The sequence below is a fragment of the Megalobrama amblycephala genome, linkage group LG20 (genome assembly GCF_018812025.1).
Source record: "Megalobrama amblycephala isolate DHTTF-2021 linkage group LG20, ASM1881202v1, whole genome shotgun sequence".
Taxonomy (NCBI): domain Eukaryota; kingdom Metazoa; phylum Chordata; class Actinopteri; order Cypriniformes; family Xenocyprididae; genus Megalobrama; species Megalobrama amblycephala.
This window is the reverse complement of record NC_063063.1, coordinates 18513786-18531836: the sequence shown is the minus strand read 5'-3', so window position 1 is coordinate 18531836 and position 18051 is coordinate 18513786. Positions and strand designations below refer to the sequence as shown.

The 18051-nt window shown below is 40.0% G+C and overlaps 1 protein-coding gene across 1 annotated transcript in view; it reads left to right on the top strand.

The window, feature by feature from the left end:
- Positions 1 to 18051, top strand: part of usp54b (ubiquitin specific peptidase 54b) — a 207456-nt gene that overhangs the window by 72348 nt on the left and 117057 nt on the right. Inside the window, 2 exon segments of the mRNA XM_048169864.1 lie at positions 3874 to 3966; positions 15300 to 15434. Of these exon segments, the coding sequence (XP_048025821.1) occupies positions 3874 to 3966; positions 15300 to 15434 (228 nt within the window).

Genomic DNA, 18051 nt, shown 5'->3' with positions numbered 1-18051 from the left:
ATTAAATTCTAACAATAAAAATAAGTGTATTAGATTATTCCTCTGGCAGTAAGCAACTTGAGCAGCGTGCAGCTCTTCATTTAGTTTTCACGACTGTGATTAAACCGGCAGCCCTGACAATCGCCTAGTTCAGATTATGTTGCACAATTAAAATGAAAGATGACAGGGTATCATGTAAGTCTAAATAAACCATTTTAGATATTGACGTTTATTGTCAAGTTCAGATAAGTTTAATTTCTTGACAGCCTTCAGAGAGAGTGGGCAGGGATTTTATATGATGTCCACCTGTGAATGCTGACACGATGGCTAAATAATGTTTACATTACACTGAGATCTTTGAATGCCGCTGGACTAGGACACGCTGATTGGATATTATTCCAATCAGAAACATGTTTACACTGGTCTTATAAATGTGTACGTGGACAAAATCTGGATACATGTTGCACGTTAATGCCAAGTAGCCTTAGACCGAATGTGAAACTCATCAGATTGGTTTTCAAGAGTATTATGCAATGTAGATATATACAGCTGGACTAACCACAGATATAAATTCTTTATTAATTACATTATTAAATACATTATTTATTTATGTGTTTTAGTGTCCATTGTTGCTTTTCTGATAGTTGCTGCCAAATGAGCAAAAAGCAAGGGCAGGCAGGTCAGAGTATAGAGCTCTTTGAGGATGTTCTGCTGCTGCTGAGAGGAAACCAGGCCAGGCTTAAGAGCTGCAGAGACTAGCAGCAAATCTGCCCTGAGACTGAACTGACAATCACGTAGTGCTGCCACGGGGCTTTTGGGAACAGAGAAGAGAGCTGAGTCTCCAGAGCTTTGCTTTGTGTATATATGTTTAAATATGTTTATGTGTGTGTGCGAGACCCTGTGTGTTAGCATTTGAGCGGACATGAGAAAGCCATTTGATGTGTTAAGGATAGGGGTGTAATGTTTTATGTGGTAACAGGGATGGCATAATCTATCTACATCCTGACTCTAGGTAAAGACCCAAAGGATCATTTCATAATGCTAAGAGACATAAAGTGGGTGCTTGAAAAAAACTGGGAGTGTTAGAAGGAGAGGGAGATAAAGAAGAAAAAAGCATTATATAATCCCCTTCCACATATTTAGCCCAATCAAAGGGGCTTTAGTGTTCTTTGTTCCTCGGACCTAATGCAGATGCTTTGTGTATTAGTTATGAAACACATCTATTTATTTTCCACCAGTCTCAGGGGAGTCCTGCACTTAGCGATTTGTTTGTGATTATTTCCCTGTTTGTTTGTCTCTGCCTTTTTTCAGAGGAGAGTAGCTTTGGTTTAGAGCTGCACGCACAGGTTAATGCGATGGCTTTCTGCAGTACAGAGGGCAGCAAATGTGAGGAAACACAGCAGGTTGCTATAGATTTCTGTCAACACACACCTTGCGTTCAAATATGTGTACTTCCCTGCTAGAGAGTATGCAAATAGGAGTATATCAAGTAGAATGTCAGAAATGGAACAGCAAGTTTTAAAAATAAATTGTTAGTCAAAGTACGCATTCATGAATTAAAGGAAAATCTGGTATTTGATTTGATTTGATTTATAATCTACCATCAGTTTGCAATAAATATTTAAATATTAATTAATTTAAATAATTAAAACGAAAAATTCAAATATTAAAAATTCTGCTTTAAACCAGCCAACAACACCAACATGTGTTGTTCAGCATTACAGTCTACTAGCAAGTTTCACTAAAGTTTTATTTTGCTTGTCTTACTAGGATATTCAACAATTGTTATTTTATTCTGTGTTTGACCCTTTATCTAGGACCAAATGTGCTTTGACGATGACCAAATATGCTTGAGGATTTACTACACGTGCCTTAGTGTATTAGTTGCAGTAAAGTATGGACAGGCTATTGTATCCTCGCAAGCCCTACAGAAAATAACAAAACGCAGCTTCCCAAGCTGAGTGTGGCATTCCTGCATTGTTAGCAGATAGAACTGATTTCCACACAGAGTGAGATTTTGCTGCTTTTCTGCATTGTTGTCTTTTTTTTGTTGCTTTACTGAAGAACAATGCTGATCTGTTATGTGTGTGGTCTGTGTGTATAAGCCCAGTTTTGGATGATGATCATATTATGGGTTTGTGTTCGGGCCCATTTGGCAGTGCTGGATGCATTAGGAATGGATAAAGCTTTGATCAACGTTGAGGTGTGTGTTGTTCGGGTCCAGATGGTTGCTTGCGGGTAAAGGTGCAGTCTTGCTGTTTGTTCCACTTTAGTTTTGCAGGTTCTCTTCGTCTCGCTCTATATGATGAGTGCGAGTCGTGCCCGGGGCAGGTGAACTCCAAACAACTCTGATCCGCAGCGTGTACCGCATGTTCGGTCTCGGTTATTCATAGCTTCATATCTCTGCAGCAATCTCCCCCTCTGCGCTCCACACGCGTTCTTATTCTTACGCACTTCTCCATATCTCTCTCTCTCTCTCGCTCTATCTTTTCCCCCTCCCCTTCCTGCATTCCCTCTCCGTCTCTCTTCCTCATGTGCGCACCTCTCTCTCCCAGACAGTTTGTGTCCTCGCATCTCTATTTCTCACTGTCTTCCGCTCCATCCTTTCTCCTCTCTGTCTTCACCGTTACTTCTCATTCTACCGGGATCCGGGTCTGAACCTCTGCCGGAGCCGGGACGGCCACTGGAAGTGCTTGATTCCTGGTCTGCCGAGAAGATTAAGCGGAGTGGACAGCTGGCAGATGATCAGAGTGAGAGTGGCAGCCAGGACTGGCTCATATTTATTGACAGGATTGGAGGATTGTACAGATATTGGCCGGTCGCTGCGGGACGGGGCCAAGAAGCCTCTGGGCTGTTTTGTGTAATGTGAAAACCTGCCCTGAGGGTGAGTGAGAGTCGAAGTGTGTTGTTTTTCTATGCTGAATTACTTTCTGCTATCCCAGCTTCTTGTGCAGAGGCAATTAAGAAAATAAACCATCTGTTGGTATGTTGATTTCCCCCAAAAAAGTGAAGATTGTGGCTATGTGGCACTTTTAGTGTTGTTTCATTTGCATGGGTATCCTGAAAAGCCTGACAAATGGAGTTTGTGATGGGATGGGACCTGCTTGTTTGGCCTGAACAATGGAAGTGGATGAAGTGTGTTTGAAAACTGCCATTTTTGCAATGCCGTTTGGTGATGTTTGCTTGGTGCTATGAAAATGTGAAATTGCACACTTCACACTTGGAAATATAGGGGTTTGCTAGTTCTGCTGGTTAGTGCTTTTCTAGCAGGTGGACCATAAGCATGCTGTTTACTACCAAACAATACTGGTAAACCCAGCATGGTCTTTCTGGTGAAGTTGCATAGCCAAGGAAGTCTTACTGGAAGTGACACGTGAAGGCCAAGTATGGTAACCCATACTCGGAATTTGTCCTTTGCATCTAACCCGTCCAGTTAGTGCACAAACATTAGGAGTGTGCACACACACACACACACTACAAACTGTGGACACACACCCATCCAGAGCAGTGGGCAGCCATTTTTGTTGTGGTGCCTAGGGAGCGATTGGGGGTTAGGTGCCTTGCTCAAGGGTACCTCAGTCATTTCCTGCTGGTATTGAGAATCAAACCCACAACCTTCGGGTTACCAGTCCGACTCTCTAACCATTAGGCCTCAACTGCCCCAAGTAACATATTTTACTGGTAAAACTAGTTAAAAATCCTGTATCCCATGGTGGGTAGAATCATGCAAACCTACATAAAACATACTGGTCTTTTCAACTGGAATGGTGACGGTTATTTTGAAAATTTGGGTAGTTTATAAGATGTTTTCGTTGATGGGCACTTCAGTGTCCACCTGACGAATTTCACGCACTTTCACTAGTTGACTTAACCCTTCTGTTCTCTTGACCGCAGGTCCTTTGGCATCTTGACATCTTCCGCAGAAGCTTCCGTCAGCTGAACACCCACAAGTGCATGGAGGACTCGTGCATCTTCTGCGCTCTGAAGGTGAGTGTTACCAGTTCCTCCCAAAAAGGGCCCTGTTGTGCATACCAGATCTAGAAGTGCTAACTGTTAGTATTGCTTTCTCAGAAAAGTAGCTTGAGGCTACAAGAGTCTCCTAGAGTGCCCAGTCTGCTCTTCTAATGATCCAGTACGGTGAGGGTAGAGGCTGCTCGGACTAATTGACTTCCTCACTGACCTTACTGTAGCACAGGACCAGAATGGAAATGAGATTCTCAACATCAAGAGCACTGTCGCTCTTTTCGAGGAAGTCTTTTTAATTTCCTGCCTGACGGCTGATAGAGATGGGAGGTGGAGGAGGAGAGGGAGATATATGCTAGGAAAAGCAACTCAGTTCTCTTTTTAAATAACAAGCAAAGGCCTCTCATTCAAACAATATCCTGTTCTCTAGTTGCCCTCAGGCTAAAAGTAGCTGTGCTATTTAAAGGTGTCACATACCGGTAAAAAGTCATAAAACTGACATATTTCTTTAAGAGGATCCTTGTTTTGTGTTAAAAGAAACTTTGCCGTCAGATTTGTACTTGGCCATTTGTTTCCAAAAATACCAACGTTTCTTGTTGGCTGTGTTTACGCCTGAGAGAAAAGAAGTACAAATAGCCTGATGGATTGAAAGGTCTTTTTCTTTCTCTACTTTGTGTCTGGTCTAATCTTGTTCTGGTGTTGAGTGATTTACCTCTTTATTTCATGTCCAGGCGTCTTGCTCTCTCTGAACTGAACACTTGGTTTCTCTGCAGATGTAAGCACGGGTCCTGCTCCATTGTTTCCACGGCTACCTGTTACCTTGGCTACTCTGTTCTCTGATAGCCCAGTGTCACGCCAAAGACAGTCTTTGCTTCTTAGTCTTGGTTTCCTTGGAGTTGGTTGTCTTTAGTTGTGAGACTGGACATAAGTGGCCTGTTGGCTCTGTGGAATTGTCTGTAGGGTGTTGCAGAAGTCAAAGTGAGTTATGTTAAAGTGGTGCCTCTATGAGGATAGAGAAACTCTATGGTCCTGAGTCTTTAATGTTTATGTACTTGGTTCTGGTCGATGGATGGATGAATGGATGGATGGTTGTATGGATCAAATAAAATAATAAATGGCCATAAAATATTTGTTTGAGTTGAATTATTATTTTGCAATAAGAATGAGTTATGTGTGTGTGGTAAAACTTGCAAAACTGTAGGATTTGGACTTGGTGATACAGTTTTGTAGTCAATATTCAAGAGTAATCTGGATGGCTCGATGGATGGATAGATGGATAGACGACTAAACGAACAGACAGACATCTCATAAGTGGATAGATGGATAGACAGATAGACAGACGATGGATGGATGGATGGATAAAGATAGATGCATACACACTGTACATACAAACATACATAAATACATGCATATAGATAGATAGATAGATAGATAGTGCTGTTTTCTCTGGGCTACTTTGTTGATAAGAAACACAAATGAGCCTGTGTGAAATCCATCACAGTGATTGAAATGTGCTCTCGCTCTCTCTCTAAATGAAGTGTGTGTGAAGTGCTGAGGCATCAGAAATCACTCTGCTGTGGTGACACAAAGCCGTATCATGAGAACGCTTTCAAATATTTGCCAGGATTTATGACTGTTTACCAGGATATGTTCTTCTTGTCCTTCTCCTGCTCTTCCATTCTTTCTTCGTCACTCACACTCTTGGCTGTTTTTCTCCTGCTTCTGTTTTCTCACCATATTAAACCTGTTGCTAAATTTAGCTCCATTCCTATTCACTGTTAAACCATTCGGGGTCTTAAAGCAATTGATATCGTCCAGGTGATGTGTTTGTGTTCTGAAAAAAATGGCAGACTTAGAAAGAGACTTTTTTAATTTTAAACACGTCCAAGCAAACAAGCTTTAAGCCTCCATTATGATTTGAAAGGAAAAAGAATGACTGTGCTTCTCAAAATAATTTGTCTTGCAGTACCTGAAATGACAGATGCCTTCGAGTTGACTGCATAATTTTTCAGCAGTGTTAAGGCAGCATAGGTTTTTCCTCTTAATAACACGACGGCAGGCTTCTGTTTAGGCCCTGTGCTAAAAGTTTGCTCTAAAGCTGAATGCCTGACTCTGAGGCGGATTCCAGTCCCTCAGGTCTCACCCTGAGATCTTTTCCTGCCAAACCCTCTGTGGACTGGTGGCATGTAATCTCATGTGGCTCTGGCTGTCCCCTACCATATAACCTTGAATGGCATACATTATGTCACCTCTTTAATTTCTAATGGAGGAACGTTAGTTTCGGCCGATTGGTTCTGAGAGTTCCTCACGCGTGCCACCCGCCAGCCGCCTGGTTGCCAGCCATGTTATTGAAATTTAATGATCTAACGCTACTAATGAGTGCTGAAATATGCCCTCACCACACCGCTCCTTTCTACAAACCGAATTCTACAAATGTGTTCATTTGAAAGCGTTCTTACTGTGGGGAATATCATGTTTATTTACTGAGATGTAAATGAGCCTAGGGGAATGAAGATGAAAAATCTCATATTGATTGTTTGCACAAGTATGCAACACTTGGCCAATATTATTTACTGATTGGCTCCTTTTATTCATTGCATTTTTACTTTACGTTTATTGTTACTAGTAATTTGTCATTTTATGAGAGGTTGTCACCAGAGAGGCTGCATGTCACAGAGGCTGAATTGTGACATTGGGTGACAAGGGCCCACATTACTGCCACTTCACGAGGTGTGATAGTGCCTTGAGGTTGGTGACCTCTACTGACCATCGGCCCTGCTGAGGAACTGCAGTGCTTGAGGCAGCACACACATATACAAACTAAAGAAATGCAAAGTCACAGTCACTCACACAAGCTGCCACCTCTATTACGGTGATGTTTCCTATTATAGAAGTTCCAGTGACACCTCCATGTTTGTGCCGTTTTATGTAGTGCGAATCGACGATTGAGTTAAACCCAATTACAAACTCATAATCAGCATGAGATTCAATCCCTCTGCAATTTGAAAACTGAGCCCAGGGAGTGTTTAATATTAATATATTTACGTGCGTCACAAGATTGCTGTCTCTGTGAGGGTGTGTGTGCATGTGTGTACTTTCTCATTGCCTTTGTGAGTTTTGAGCAGTGCAGATGATATGTGTCACTGCTGAGGACTGTGTCTAGTGTCTTTGAGTGGAGGTTAATGTCTCATTTCACAGGCTACGCTTGAGGGCTCACAGCTGACACCACAATCTCTGGTGGTTTGTTTGTGCATGTATATGTATGCATATGACTGGACTTGCATAGTTTGAGTACAGCCTGTCCAGTTGGGTTCCATGTCCTTGTTTGAGATGAGAAGGACTTTACATCACACACACTGCCACACTTTACATTACCTGCTATTACACACATGGACAACTCTATCCTCAAATGGGATTCCCAGTTCTACAATCTCTCATTATATAATATAAAAACTCAAGGCAGTTTTTGGCTGAACCTCGAGAAGTTTGGACGAATGTCCTTGTTGGGAAGGTCAGGACTGGTTCAGACTGGTTTATGTGTCGGTATTGGTTTGCAGGCTCTTTGACCAGCATAAGAACCAGTGAAGCTGGGAGTTAACTAGTCTCTGGATTTGTGTACATTTTTCAGGTTAGTTGCATCATGTCTTTGAAAGATTCTCAAGAGTTTGAGGCAAGTAGCAAGTTAACTAGATATCCATGAGCAGAAGCTGAATATTCCACATTGTTTGGATTATTTCAATAAAATAATCATGCCTGCTGAGAAAACAGCCTAATATGGTTTACTTGTCTCCGCACCTTGTTAAGCTGGTCTTTTGGCTTATTTTAAAGAGGTTTTGAGCCCTCTTCAGCTGGCCAGACTGGGAGACCATCTAGACAAGCTGAAGACAAGCCTGGCCAGGACTATAAAGGCCCAGACAAATCAAACTGATATCAAAGAACTAGCGGTCTCAAAAGCCGACTGTTGCCTCACATCACCTATGTCTGGGCTAAAAATTGTGCTGGAACATCGCAAAGACTACAGCCAATGGCCAGCTTGCACGAATGTTCTGAGCCTGCTTGAGAGGAAGTAACTCTCCTTGCCAGCAAGTGGCAGTAGTCTGTATTTGTTATTTAAAAAGGAAAACCCAAAGAAATAAGAAACTGTAAACAAAGCAGCACTTGCTTACCATTTTGTCATCTTATCACTTCCGTTTTTCCTTCTCATTCACTGGTTTTCTAAGAGCAGCCAGTCAGAGTGATTTCTTGCCTTGATGGGCTTTTGCTGCCGCTTATGCTCAATTGGCTGAAAAGCCGCAGATGTGGGTCCAACTAGTGGCAATGGTGCGGCACACTGAAATACTTTAAACAGCGGCCCAACAGTCAACTTGGTGTGTCACGGCTCTGAGCTGAAAGTATTACCATGTCTGCGTTCCGCTGTAGCTTGTGAACACTCCACGTGATGTAATTTTCATCATCAGCACAGACTGCTGATGTCCTCACACACTATCTGTGTGCAGTTCGATTTTTGTGTCTGCGCGGACAACAGCGCGCATGTAAGCGCTTGAAAATTAGGTCCATTAGGTAGTGGTCAGAGCGCATTCATCCGCGCTCACGGTCAATAGAGTATACTTTGAAGGGCTTGTGTGCTCAACTGTGATCCAGACAGAGGAGAACGTGAAGAAATTAAAGAGTTAGTTCACCCAAAAATTAAAATAATGTCATTTATTACTCGCCCTCATGTCGTTCTACTGCCGTAAGACCTTCGTTCATCTTCCGAACACAAATTAAGATATTGTTGATGAAATCTGATGGCTCAGTGAGGCCTCTGTTGAGAGCAAAGCCATTCAAACTCTCAAGGTCCATAAAGGTACTAAAAACATATTTGAAACAGAACCACTGAACTCATATGAATTATCTTAATATTATAAAGTGACAAGAATACTTTTAGTGCACCAAAAAATAAAGAACAAAATAAAGACCTATGCCTTCCCTATTCAAGTTACGGAAAAAAACGAAACTGGCGCCGCGTTCGTTCCGTAAGTAGAATAGGGAAGGCGTAGAACATTCAGCGTAAGCGTTATGAAGAATGCGGAAGCGGAAAGTACGTTCAATGCGATATTTTGTTTATAAAGCATAAACGGTTGTATTTTTTTCGAAAATGACCGATCGATTCGCTAGATAAGATCCTTATTACTCATCTGGTATCGTTTAAAGCCCTTGAAGCTGCACTGAAACTGTTATTTTGACCTTCAATCTGTTGGTAGCCATTGAAATCCACTGTAAGGAGAAAAATCCTGGAATGTTTTTCTTTTCGAAGAAACAAATATTTTATTTCTTTTCGACTGACGAAAGAAAGACATGAACATCTTGGATGACATAGGGGCGAGTAAATTTATCAGGAAAAGTGTATTTCAAAGTGGACTAATCCTTTAAGTACGAAAAGTATTTTTTTGATATTAAACGTACGTAAACTTAAGTATTGAAAGTAAAAGTACAAGTAAATGTAAAATACAAAAGGAGCAAAAATATATTATTAAAAATTTTTCTAGACACAGTTTGAGCAGCAAGATTGTGTTCAGTTTTAACTCTTTCTTACATTTTGTTTATTTGAATTAAAAAAATGCTAAATGTTTATTGTAATTTTTAAATGTAAAAATACTAATATATTAATTATACATTGATCGTTCATGTTAATTCATAGTGCATTATAACTAATGTAAGAGACAACTTTTAAAATGTTAAAATGCAAATGTTGAAATTAAAAATGAACAATACTTTTATTAACCTTATTTGTAAAGTGTTACCATTTTCTACAAATCCAAAACAGTCATGCTTAAAAATTTCCATCTTTACACACAAAGGCATAGCATAGATCTATTATATGTACACTTACACACATTATTTGCCTCTATTTTAGAAAACTTGATGATTATCTAGTCAAAATATGTTACAGTGCCGATAAAAAAAGAAGTGAAATCGAATACATTTCTGATTTATGTTTCTGTCGCTGCATGATGAGGATACAGTTTAAATATGCAACTTCGCTGGATAATGAATGCGTAACAGCGAACAAATGGATATAAACTAATGCAAATGAATGGTAACAATCGTGACATTAAACAGTTGGTGTTTTTGTCACATTGTTTTAACTGCTTGAGGTACTACTAATGTTAGCATCCTCTCAGCCTCGACGGCAAACATACTACTGTTCTCCACTAATGCAGCATCTAGTCAGCAAACTAATTACTTTATAATGATATGAAAACATGTACTGTAGTGTACACTGTATGACATACCATTTTGTAGTCTATATTTTAAATCCGTTTTGAAGTGTCCCGCTCTGTACAGCGCGCAGCCTCACATCATGTGTCAAAACAAACTCTACGAGGCATCAGTGATAGTTTTTTATTTCGCCTCTAGAGGTCGCTCTTGTACTGTATAATGGCAGCGCACTCTCCTCAGCCGCTCCAGCAACGGACGCAACCCGGAAAATGAAATCAACAGCGGTTGTGCAAGCACTTGTTTGCACATGCTTGCTTGGTCTGTGTTCTTCCTACTTTATTTTGTAGTAAGTAACGAAAATACTTTGGGAAAATGTATACATATACAAAAGTATACATTTTATTTAGGAAATGTAGTGGAGTAAAAGTAAAAGTTGACAGAAAAACTCAATTAAAGTACAGATTCTCCCAAACAAAGTATTATTACTTTGTTACATTACACCACTACTCACAAGCGAGCTGTACCGATACTAAAATGCGACGTGTAAACACTGCAGATTACTAATTGGTCAGAGAGACTCGTCACTACCAGCGTCATTGGATTTGAAACACAAGACACCAAACCCGCTAGATTTAGTCAGTAACAGCCACCGCAGTATAATTTGTTATGTGACAAATGTGACTTTTTTAAACGTCTTGACCATCGCACGCAACTTAAAAAAAGAAATGGCTGTATCGTGGTCAGTAGACGAGGTGCAGACGTTCCTCTCGCTCGCAGCCGAGGGGTGGATTCCCGGCAGTAGAGGCGGCGCAACTATAAAGATCAGTCTATAATCCCACCCCATTTGAAGTTCTCAACTGCAGTGGAAAAGCAAACTGAAAGTAAAGCGAGCCAAGCTGCGCCGTGTTGTTCCACTGCGACTTAAGAAAACTACACACAAATCTACATTGAAACAAGCTTATAAAACACACCATATGCTTTTCAACAGTTGTTTTTTTTCTTACATTTTGAGAACGGATTTCTTTAGTTAGACATTCTTCTACATCAGATCTGAGCTCTGAGTTTGTCGCAAGCGTGTGAGGGCGTGTGCTGCTGTCCCACTCTCGCTGAGGAGAGCGGAACAGAGCTGCAGTTTGGTTGGGCACTGATTGCCCGAGTGATATATTTGCTGCGTACACACACCAGACTTCCATTTGGCCCTTATCTGTCCTGAGTGTTTCATCAGCTCCGAGAGAGAGGGAGAGAGATGGGTAAGGAAGAGGACATTAAAATATGTCCATAGGCGAAAATCACTCCAGGCTCTTAGCTGGGCTGAGCAGTGTGTGATTAGAGCTGCATGGGGAAATGATGCAGTGGCTGAATTTTCCTCTCATCGAGTTTCCTCAGTGGGGTACATAACCCTCTACATCTGTCCCTCCCACTCTTTCTCTCATTTTCTTCCACCCTCCCTCCATTCTCTTTCTTTCTCTCCTTGGCGCAGTGCAGTCATCACACTGCATTACCTGTTCCAGAGCCACCGGCCCGTCCCACTCAGGGGTAAACCCCCCATCCCACCTTCATATAGGGGGACTGCCTTGGGCACTGTGCCCACTGCATATATGAGGGTTTTAAAACTGCAGTATGTGTGTGTGTGTTTGCAGCCGCAGTGAATATTTGCCTTTGCACTGTGAGTTTTGCCCGAGTCCATTTGTTCAGCTTATCAGGATGTCCTCTGGTGAGAGAGCATTGTGTTGCAGTCATTGTTCATTGAGTTCAATAACAGTGCCAATGCTGATGGACAGGAGAATAGATTCCACCGCAGGCATTTAGGACTCTGCATTTGTTTGACCGTTCACTGTTAATGAGCTCAGTATCTTAGTTAGATGTTTCCCAACCGGTGCTACAGGGACGAGCTTGTCCAATGGAATGAGGGGTGTGAGAGTCCACAAAATTTTATGTTGTGAAGAAGTAGGCATAAATCTGTTTGAATGTATCTACCTTTTGGGCCCATTTGAAAGCTCACTCCATTTTCACTCCATTTCAGAACTAATGAGCTTCTACTTACCCTATACCATCCAAATGTTTGGGATCAGAATTTTTTTTTTGGACAGAAGTTAGTACTTTTATTAAGCAAGGATGCATTAAATGGATCAAAAATGACAGTAAAGATGTTTTTAAAAAATGTATTTCAAATAAATGCTCTTGAATTTTCTATTCATAAACGAATATTAAAAAAGTATCTTGGTTTCCACAAAAATATTACGCAGCACCACTGTTTTATCAATTATAATAATAAGAAATGTGTCTTGAGCACCATATTAGAATGATTTCTGCAGGATCATGTGACAGTGAAGGCTGGAGTAATGGCTGCTGAAAATTCAGCTTTGCCATCACAAGAATAAATTATATTTTAAAATATATTAAAATAGATAACAGCTATTTTAAATTGTAGCAATACTGTACAGTATTACAGTATTGGCATTTTACTGTATTTTTGATCAAAGAAAATAACAGCCTTAGTGAACTTAAAGGTGCTAAAGAGGATCTTTTCGTCGACTGAGAAACCAAAGACTGTAAATGAGCACATGCGTAAGAACAGCCCCCCTCCTTCACAGCTCATTTCGAGGGAACGCCTCTCAAAACTCGTGCACGAGTATTGGAACACGAGTGTTTACCACCGGCATTCGCTGTGTCATGTTAGTGGATTCATTATGTCGGATTCACTGCAGGTAACTCATAATCTGCAGTTGTTATTCCTGTCTCCTGACAAAAACATTGCATGCGGCACCTGTGGAGTGTGGAAAGTTACTGGAGCACGCAGCCGCGCTCGTCTCTCACAAGGAACGTCATGGCAGTGATTGACAAGCCAGAGGGCCAATCGTTTACGCGATTGGCTGATGTTTTTAAGGCCCTACCTCGTGCACAGATGATGTATATTAATATCATTCCTTTCAGTGCATCTAATAAATAGTCTTTTATCAGTTAGTAAAGACAGTTTCAAGTAATATTGCAAAATTGTATAAAACAAAACATCCTCTTTAGCACCTTTAAGAGACATCTTTCAAGACATTAAAGAAATCTAACTAAAAAGTTAAAATGTTACTGAACTTAAATGGTAGTATTGTATTTTTGGACGTTATTGGATATTTCATACATTAGCTGTTTGAAAGTCTAATGAGCTGCCTACCTAGACAACATTTTAGGGTATTATTGGAAATTATTGGAAATTATTGGAAATCCAATATTAACTGCTTAAAATTCTAGTGACCTGCCTGCTTAGAAACATTTAACTTTTGCTGTGTTTCAAAACGTACTGATCCACCCATTTAGACAGAATTGGTGGGCACATTTTCTTTGTTTTATTGGACGTTCAAATCTGTTTAAACATTAACTGTTAAAAAGGAGTTTACTACTTATTATTTTTTGGCATCATAGACACATTTTGACATACTAGTTTATGGCTGCCTAAACATTCAATTTTATGTTTACCCTCACTTAAGATGTTTGTATTTTTCCTCTTTATTCTGCTAACATAAGGCAATTTAAATTACTATTTTGGGACCCACTTTATATTAAGTGGCCTTAACTACTATGTACTTACATTTAAATTAATCATTTGATACAATGCACTTATTGTGTACATACATGTTTTTACATTGTACTTATATTTTAAAAACACCTGCATGTAATTACATCTGTAATTAATTTCTATAATTACATTTATAATTACACTGTTGACCCATCCCTTAACCCTTACCCCTACCCTTAAACCTACCCATACCACCAAACCTGTCCCTAACCTTACCCGTATCCCACCTCAATAGCAGCAAAAGTGTTTTGCAATTCAATATGAACCCAATAAGTACATTGTACTTATTTTTTGATGTAAGTACATAGTAGTTAAGGCCACATAATATAAAGTGGGACCCTATTTTGTTTATAATTTGCTAAATAAATAAACTAGTATTGCCTTAACTTTTAGGTGTGTCAAGTTTTATACTTAGGTGTTTATATTTATAAAGTTTATATTTAGGTGTATCAATGTTGTTTATATGTCTATGTGGTGTTTTTAAGATGCTTTAGGACAAACCATGTGCAAAATGCAAATTCATAAGCCAACACCACTGCTGAGTATTTTCTATTTAAAACTGCAGTGAAAAAAAGGCCGTCTCAAACCCGTGGTTTGAAATCACTGGTGTTTCTGACGTCACAAACTACCTTGTAACCAATCATGTCAACGTTCCGGCGGGCTTTAAGCATATCATTAACCATGACTGCTCTGAAGCAGGAGAGTCTCTAGAGAATAAATCCCGATATATTTTTCTGTTGATATAAAAAATCGGGTAGATTTATAGCGGGTGTATGATGTGTAACGATGTTATGATGAACTATATGCCTTTCTCCACTGACAGTAAGGTGTTCAAAGTATTTCTAAGGATACTGATCGTTAGAAGACAGCTGTCTGACTCGCAAATGGGGACATGATTTGTGTAACATTAGCAACACATTACCGTTATGTGTCTGGCATTGTAAAAAGCAATACCATTGTGCAGCGTTTACCTCAGTAAGTTCACCGAGTGGATCTCTCGTGCGAGTGAGTGGAGGCAGGGCTAATTAACATATTCATATATCCGCACATAATAAATGAGGAAAGGGTGTAGAGTTACATTCAAGCTATTTTAAGGCATGAAGATTTTTTTTCACAGGAAAAAAAAATGTTTAAATGTGTCATTTTGGTGATCAAAGATGAGTTTTAACGGATAAAATTATTGACTGCAGTGGGAACTTAAGCATTTGTTGTTCTTCAGAACATTGGTGATGTTATCAGAGGCATGTTGGCATGTTTGCTGTCCTTCAAAACCAGCTGATCTATGTAGCTAGACTGCATTGTTGGCCATCATATACAAAAATGCTTTCTAAGGACTAAGTAGGCAAGTCACTACGTTTTGAAACAGCCTCTGTGTTTGTTTATTGATTTGTCCTAACAGAGTCTGTGATTGGTTGTATTGCGGTGTAATGTTTTTACAGTACAGTATGTCAGCCCTCCTCTCTTGATGTGTATATTCTCTCCACAGTAAGCGGGCAGGCTGCCGAAAGCTGCTGTGTGCTGTGGCGTTTCTTGGTTGCATCAGTTTCTCTTTCTTACTTTGAGGTGCTGTTTCCCTTTGTGGTTTCAGAGCATCTTTGCCCAGTTCCAGTTCAGCAGTGAGAAGGTGCTCCCATCGGATGCTCTGCGCAGCGCTCTGGCCAAAACCTTCCAAGACGAGCAACGCTTCCAGCTGGGCATCATGGACGACGCGGCTGAGTGTTTCGTAAGACTTTTGTTTTATTCCCCATCTCACCTCTTTTTTCATGCTTTCCCCTAATAAGTTACTTTTCTCTTTTTGCTGACACAGTGATCAGCTATACCCGTCTTACCTCCTCTGTTCTCATCCCTCTCTCAGGCATTTCCTCCTCTCACCTCTCCTCAACCCTGCTTTCTTCTCTCCTCGCATCACCTCTTCCAGTTCTGTCTTTTTCTGTTCCTCTCTTGGATTTTGTCAACTTTGATCTTAGATTCCAGAGATGTTAGGTGTTGAATTTCAGGCACTGCTGCTTGTGCACATCCTTGTGTGGTTTGAAGAGTGGTAGAAATGGAAACATGAAGTCTGAGCAGCGTCAGGAAAATAACTCTGGAGAAAGGCAGACAGCTGAAGTTTGACAACTTTTTGTAATATTCATATATTACTCTGTGCACTGAAACAGATGTGCTTTGGCGACGTCTCTGGCAGGCATGTTGCTGTATTTTTGATAAGTATATTTGATTCAAAATGTCTGGCTGATAGGATTCTCTTAGAATGCAATGAGATTTTAAATAAAACCATCTGAGGTTGATCTATATTTAACTGGTGAAATAATGGATGGTTTTTTTTCTTTCCGTTGTTGGCTTTTATCTAATATGATTTTGTGACATGATCTCATGTTAATTCTGTCTGTGAACTTTTATTAGGTATGTTCCAAGACCTAGTGAACCTAGTTTTTAGATGTTTTGTCAGCAAGTACTGTATGTACAGTGGCAACAAAAAGTATTTGACAACTTAATGTGCACTTAAGACATCACACTAGATAAAACTATCAAATCAAGTCACATTTGCAAACAAATGACAATAGACCTTTTTTTCAGAACTAACTCCTAAATTTTGAGACATTTTGCAATGACTTTCAACCACCAGGAGATTTTAGTGGATGTGTGGTGTAAAGCCAGTTTCCCCAAGCAGAGTAGCCAAAGTTTTAGTTCATCACATGAACTATGATATTGTTCCAGTACATAATTCTGTTGTAATTATTTGGAACATTATATCGGTTTTAAAATGTGAAATGCTTAAAAAGAATGTTTGTGCTTTATTTCTTTAAAATTAATGCCACTTACAATGCACCAAAAATGTATACATTTTTAATTGTTTAATTGCCACTGTATCCTTCTTGGACGAGGCAATCCTAGAATGCGTTGTGACAAGCACAGTAAAAATGGTCCAATTAATATATTTTATTCAGCACTTCAGAGTAATTTGGTGTAATTATAATGGACTATTTCATGCAATATATGTGCTCTATGTATTTTATTTGCTTTTTGAGCATGAAGATGTTAGCTTAGCCACATGCTAGCCCCTGACTGAGCTGGAATCACCTGTGAGGGGTAATGGAAGTGCCTCACTTGCGTTTCATTTGACGAACATTAATAATAGAGTTGCTAAAAATGAAGCAGTTTTAAGTCATTATTTTTAAGAGATTCAGTATTCCAGCTTCCTTGGTTTTGAGATATATATATATATGCAGTTTTAGTTTTTCCCAGTTATGTTAGTTACTATTTTTATTTCAGGTAGCAAAAGTTTTTATTTATTAATTTTAGCTATAATAACACTGTTTCAAACAAGATGTTTGCTTGCGTTCAAAAACTGCTAGATGGATCACAATACCATAATACAATTATGGTTCACATTAGGAACCTAAGAACACATCGTATGTAAGGTAGTTGCCTATGTAGACTGGTAGGCTGCTCACACATTCATTGGATTTTGCAACAGAGCCATTTTTTTGAGTGCATATTTAGATTTATGGCTGTGAACATTGTGGGTTTTACAGGCATATGACAGCAGACATATGGACGGGCCCTGCTGTTGCTTTAGATGAGCTTGGATGTGATCATTAAGGATGTGGAAGCTTTCTATAAGGTCTTCTTGTACTCCCCAACCCACTCCTCTAATCCCCAGACCTGATTATTCGGCCACACCTGATTAAGGACCATAGATTGTGTTTATCTCACATTTATGTCCTTAAAGGACACACCGCATGAGCATCAATACAGATAATTGCTTTTAAGCAAATAAGCAATTGAACGATCATTCACGGGCGAGCGGCTGACCTGTCCAATCAAGATAGTTCGCCGAGAGACCCAGTGATTGGCTCCATCTTAAATACCCATTTATATGCAGCCTGTACTGTCTATGTCAGGGTTTTTCCTCTATAGATATTTTAATGCAGCTGTGCTTACTCATAAGGTCACAAAAGACAGCATCATCAAAGTGTTATTTAGCTCAATTAGCACCTCGTCTGCAGTTCGGTAACAAAGGTCTGTTTCTGTCGTGGGCCTCATTATTTTTAGCCGACGATCTGTTGAATGGAACTGCCATGATTTCTCCCATTTGTTTGACTGCTGCATTTGCGAGGCAGATGCAGGCACAGGGCCAAAGTGCTCGTTGTGCCATCCGTCTCCACTTTTAGATGCCGACCCCTCTCCTCACGTGCACCAGATGACAGGCAGTACATTAGTGAAATGCCAACTCTTCATTTCTGCCTCGCTCCTCTGCACATCTGCACCCCTGCATAAATAGCTCCGTTATTATCTGAGCCGGAAATGAAACGCTTCATACACTAATGATTTGTTGTGTG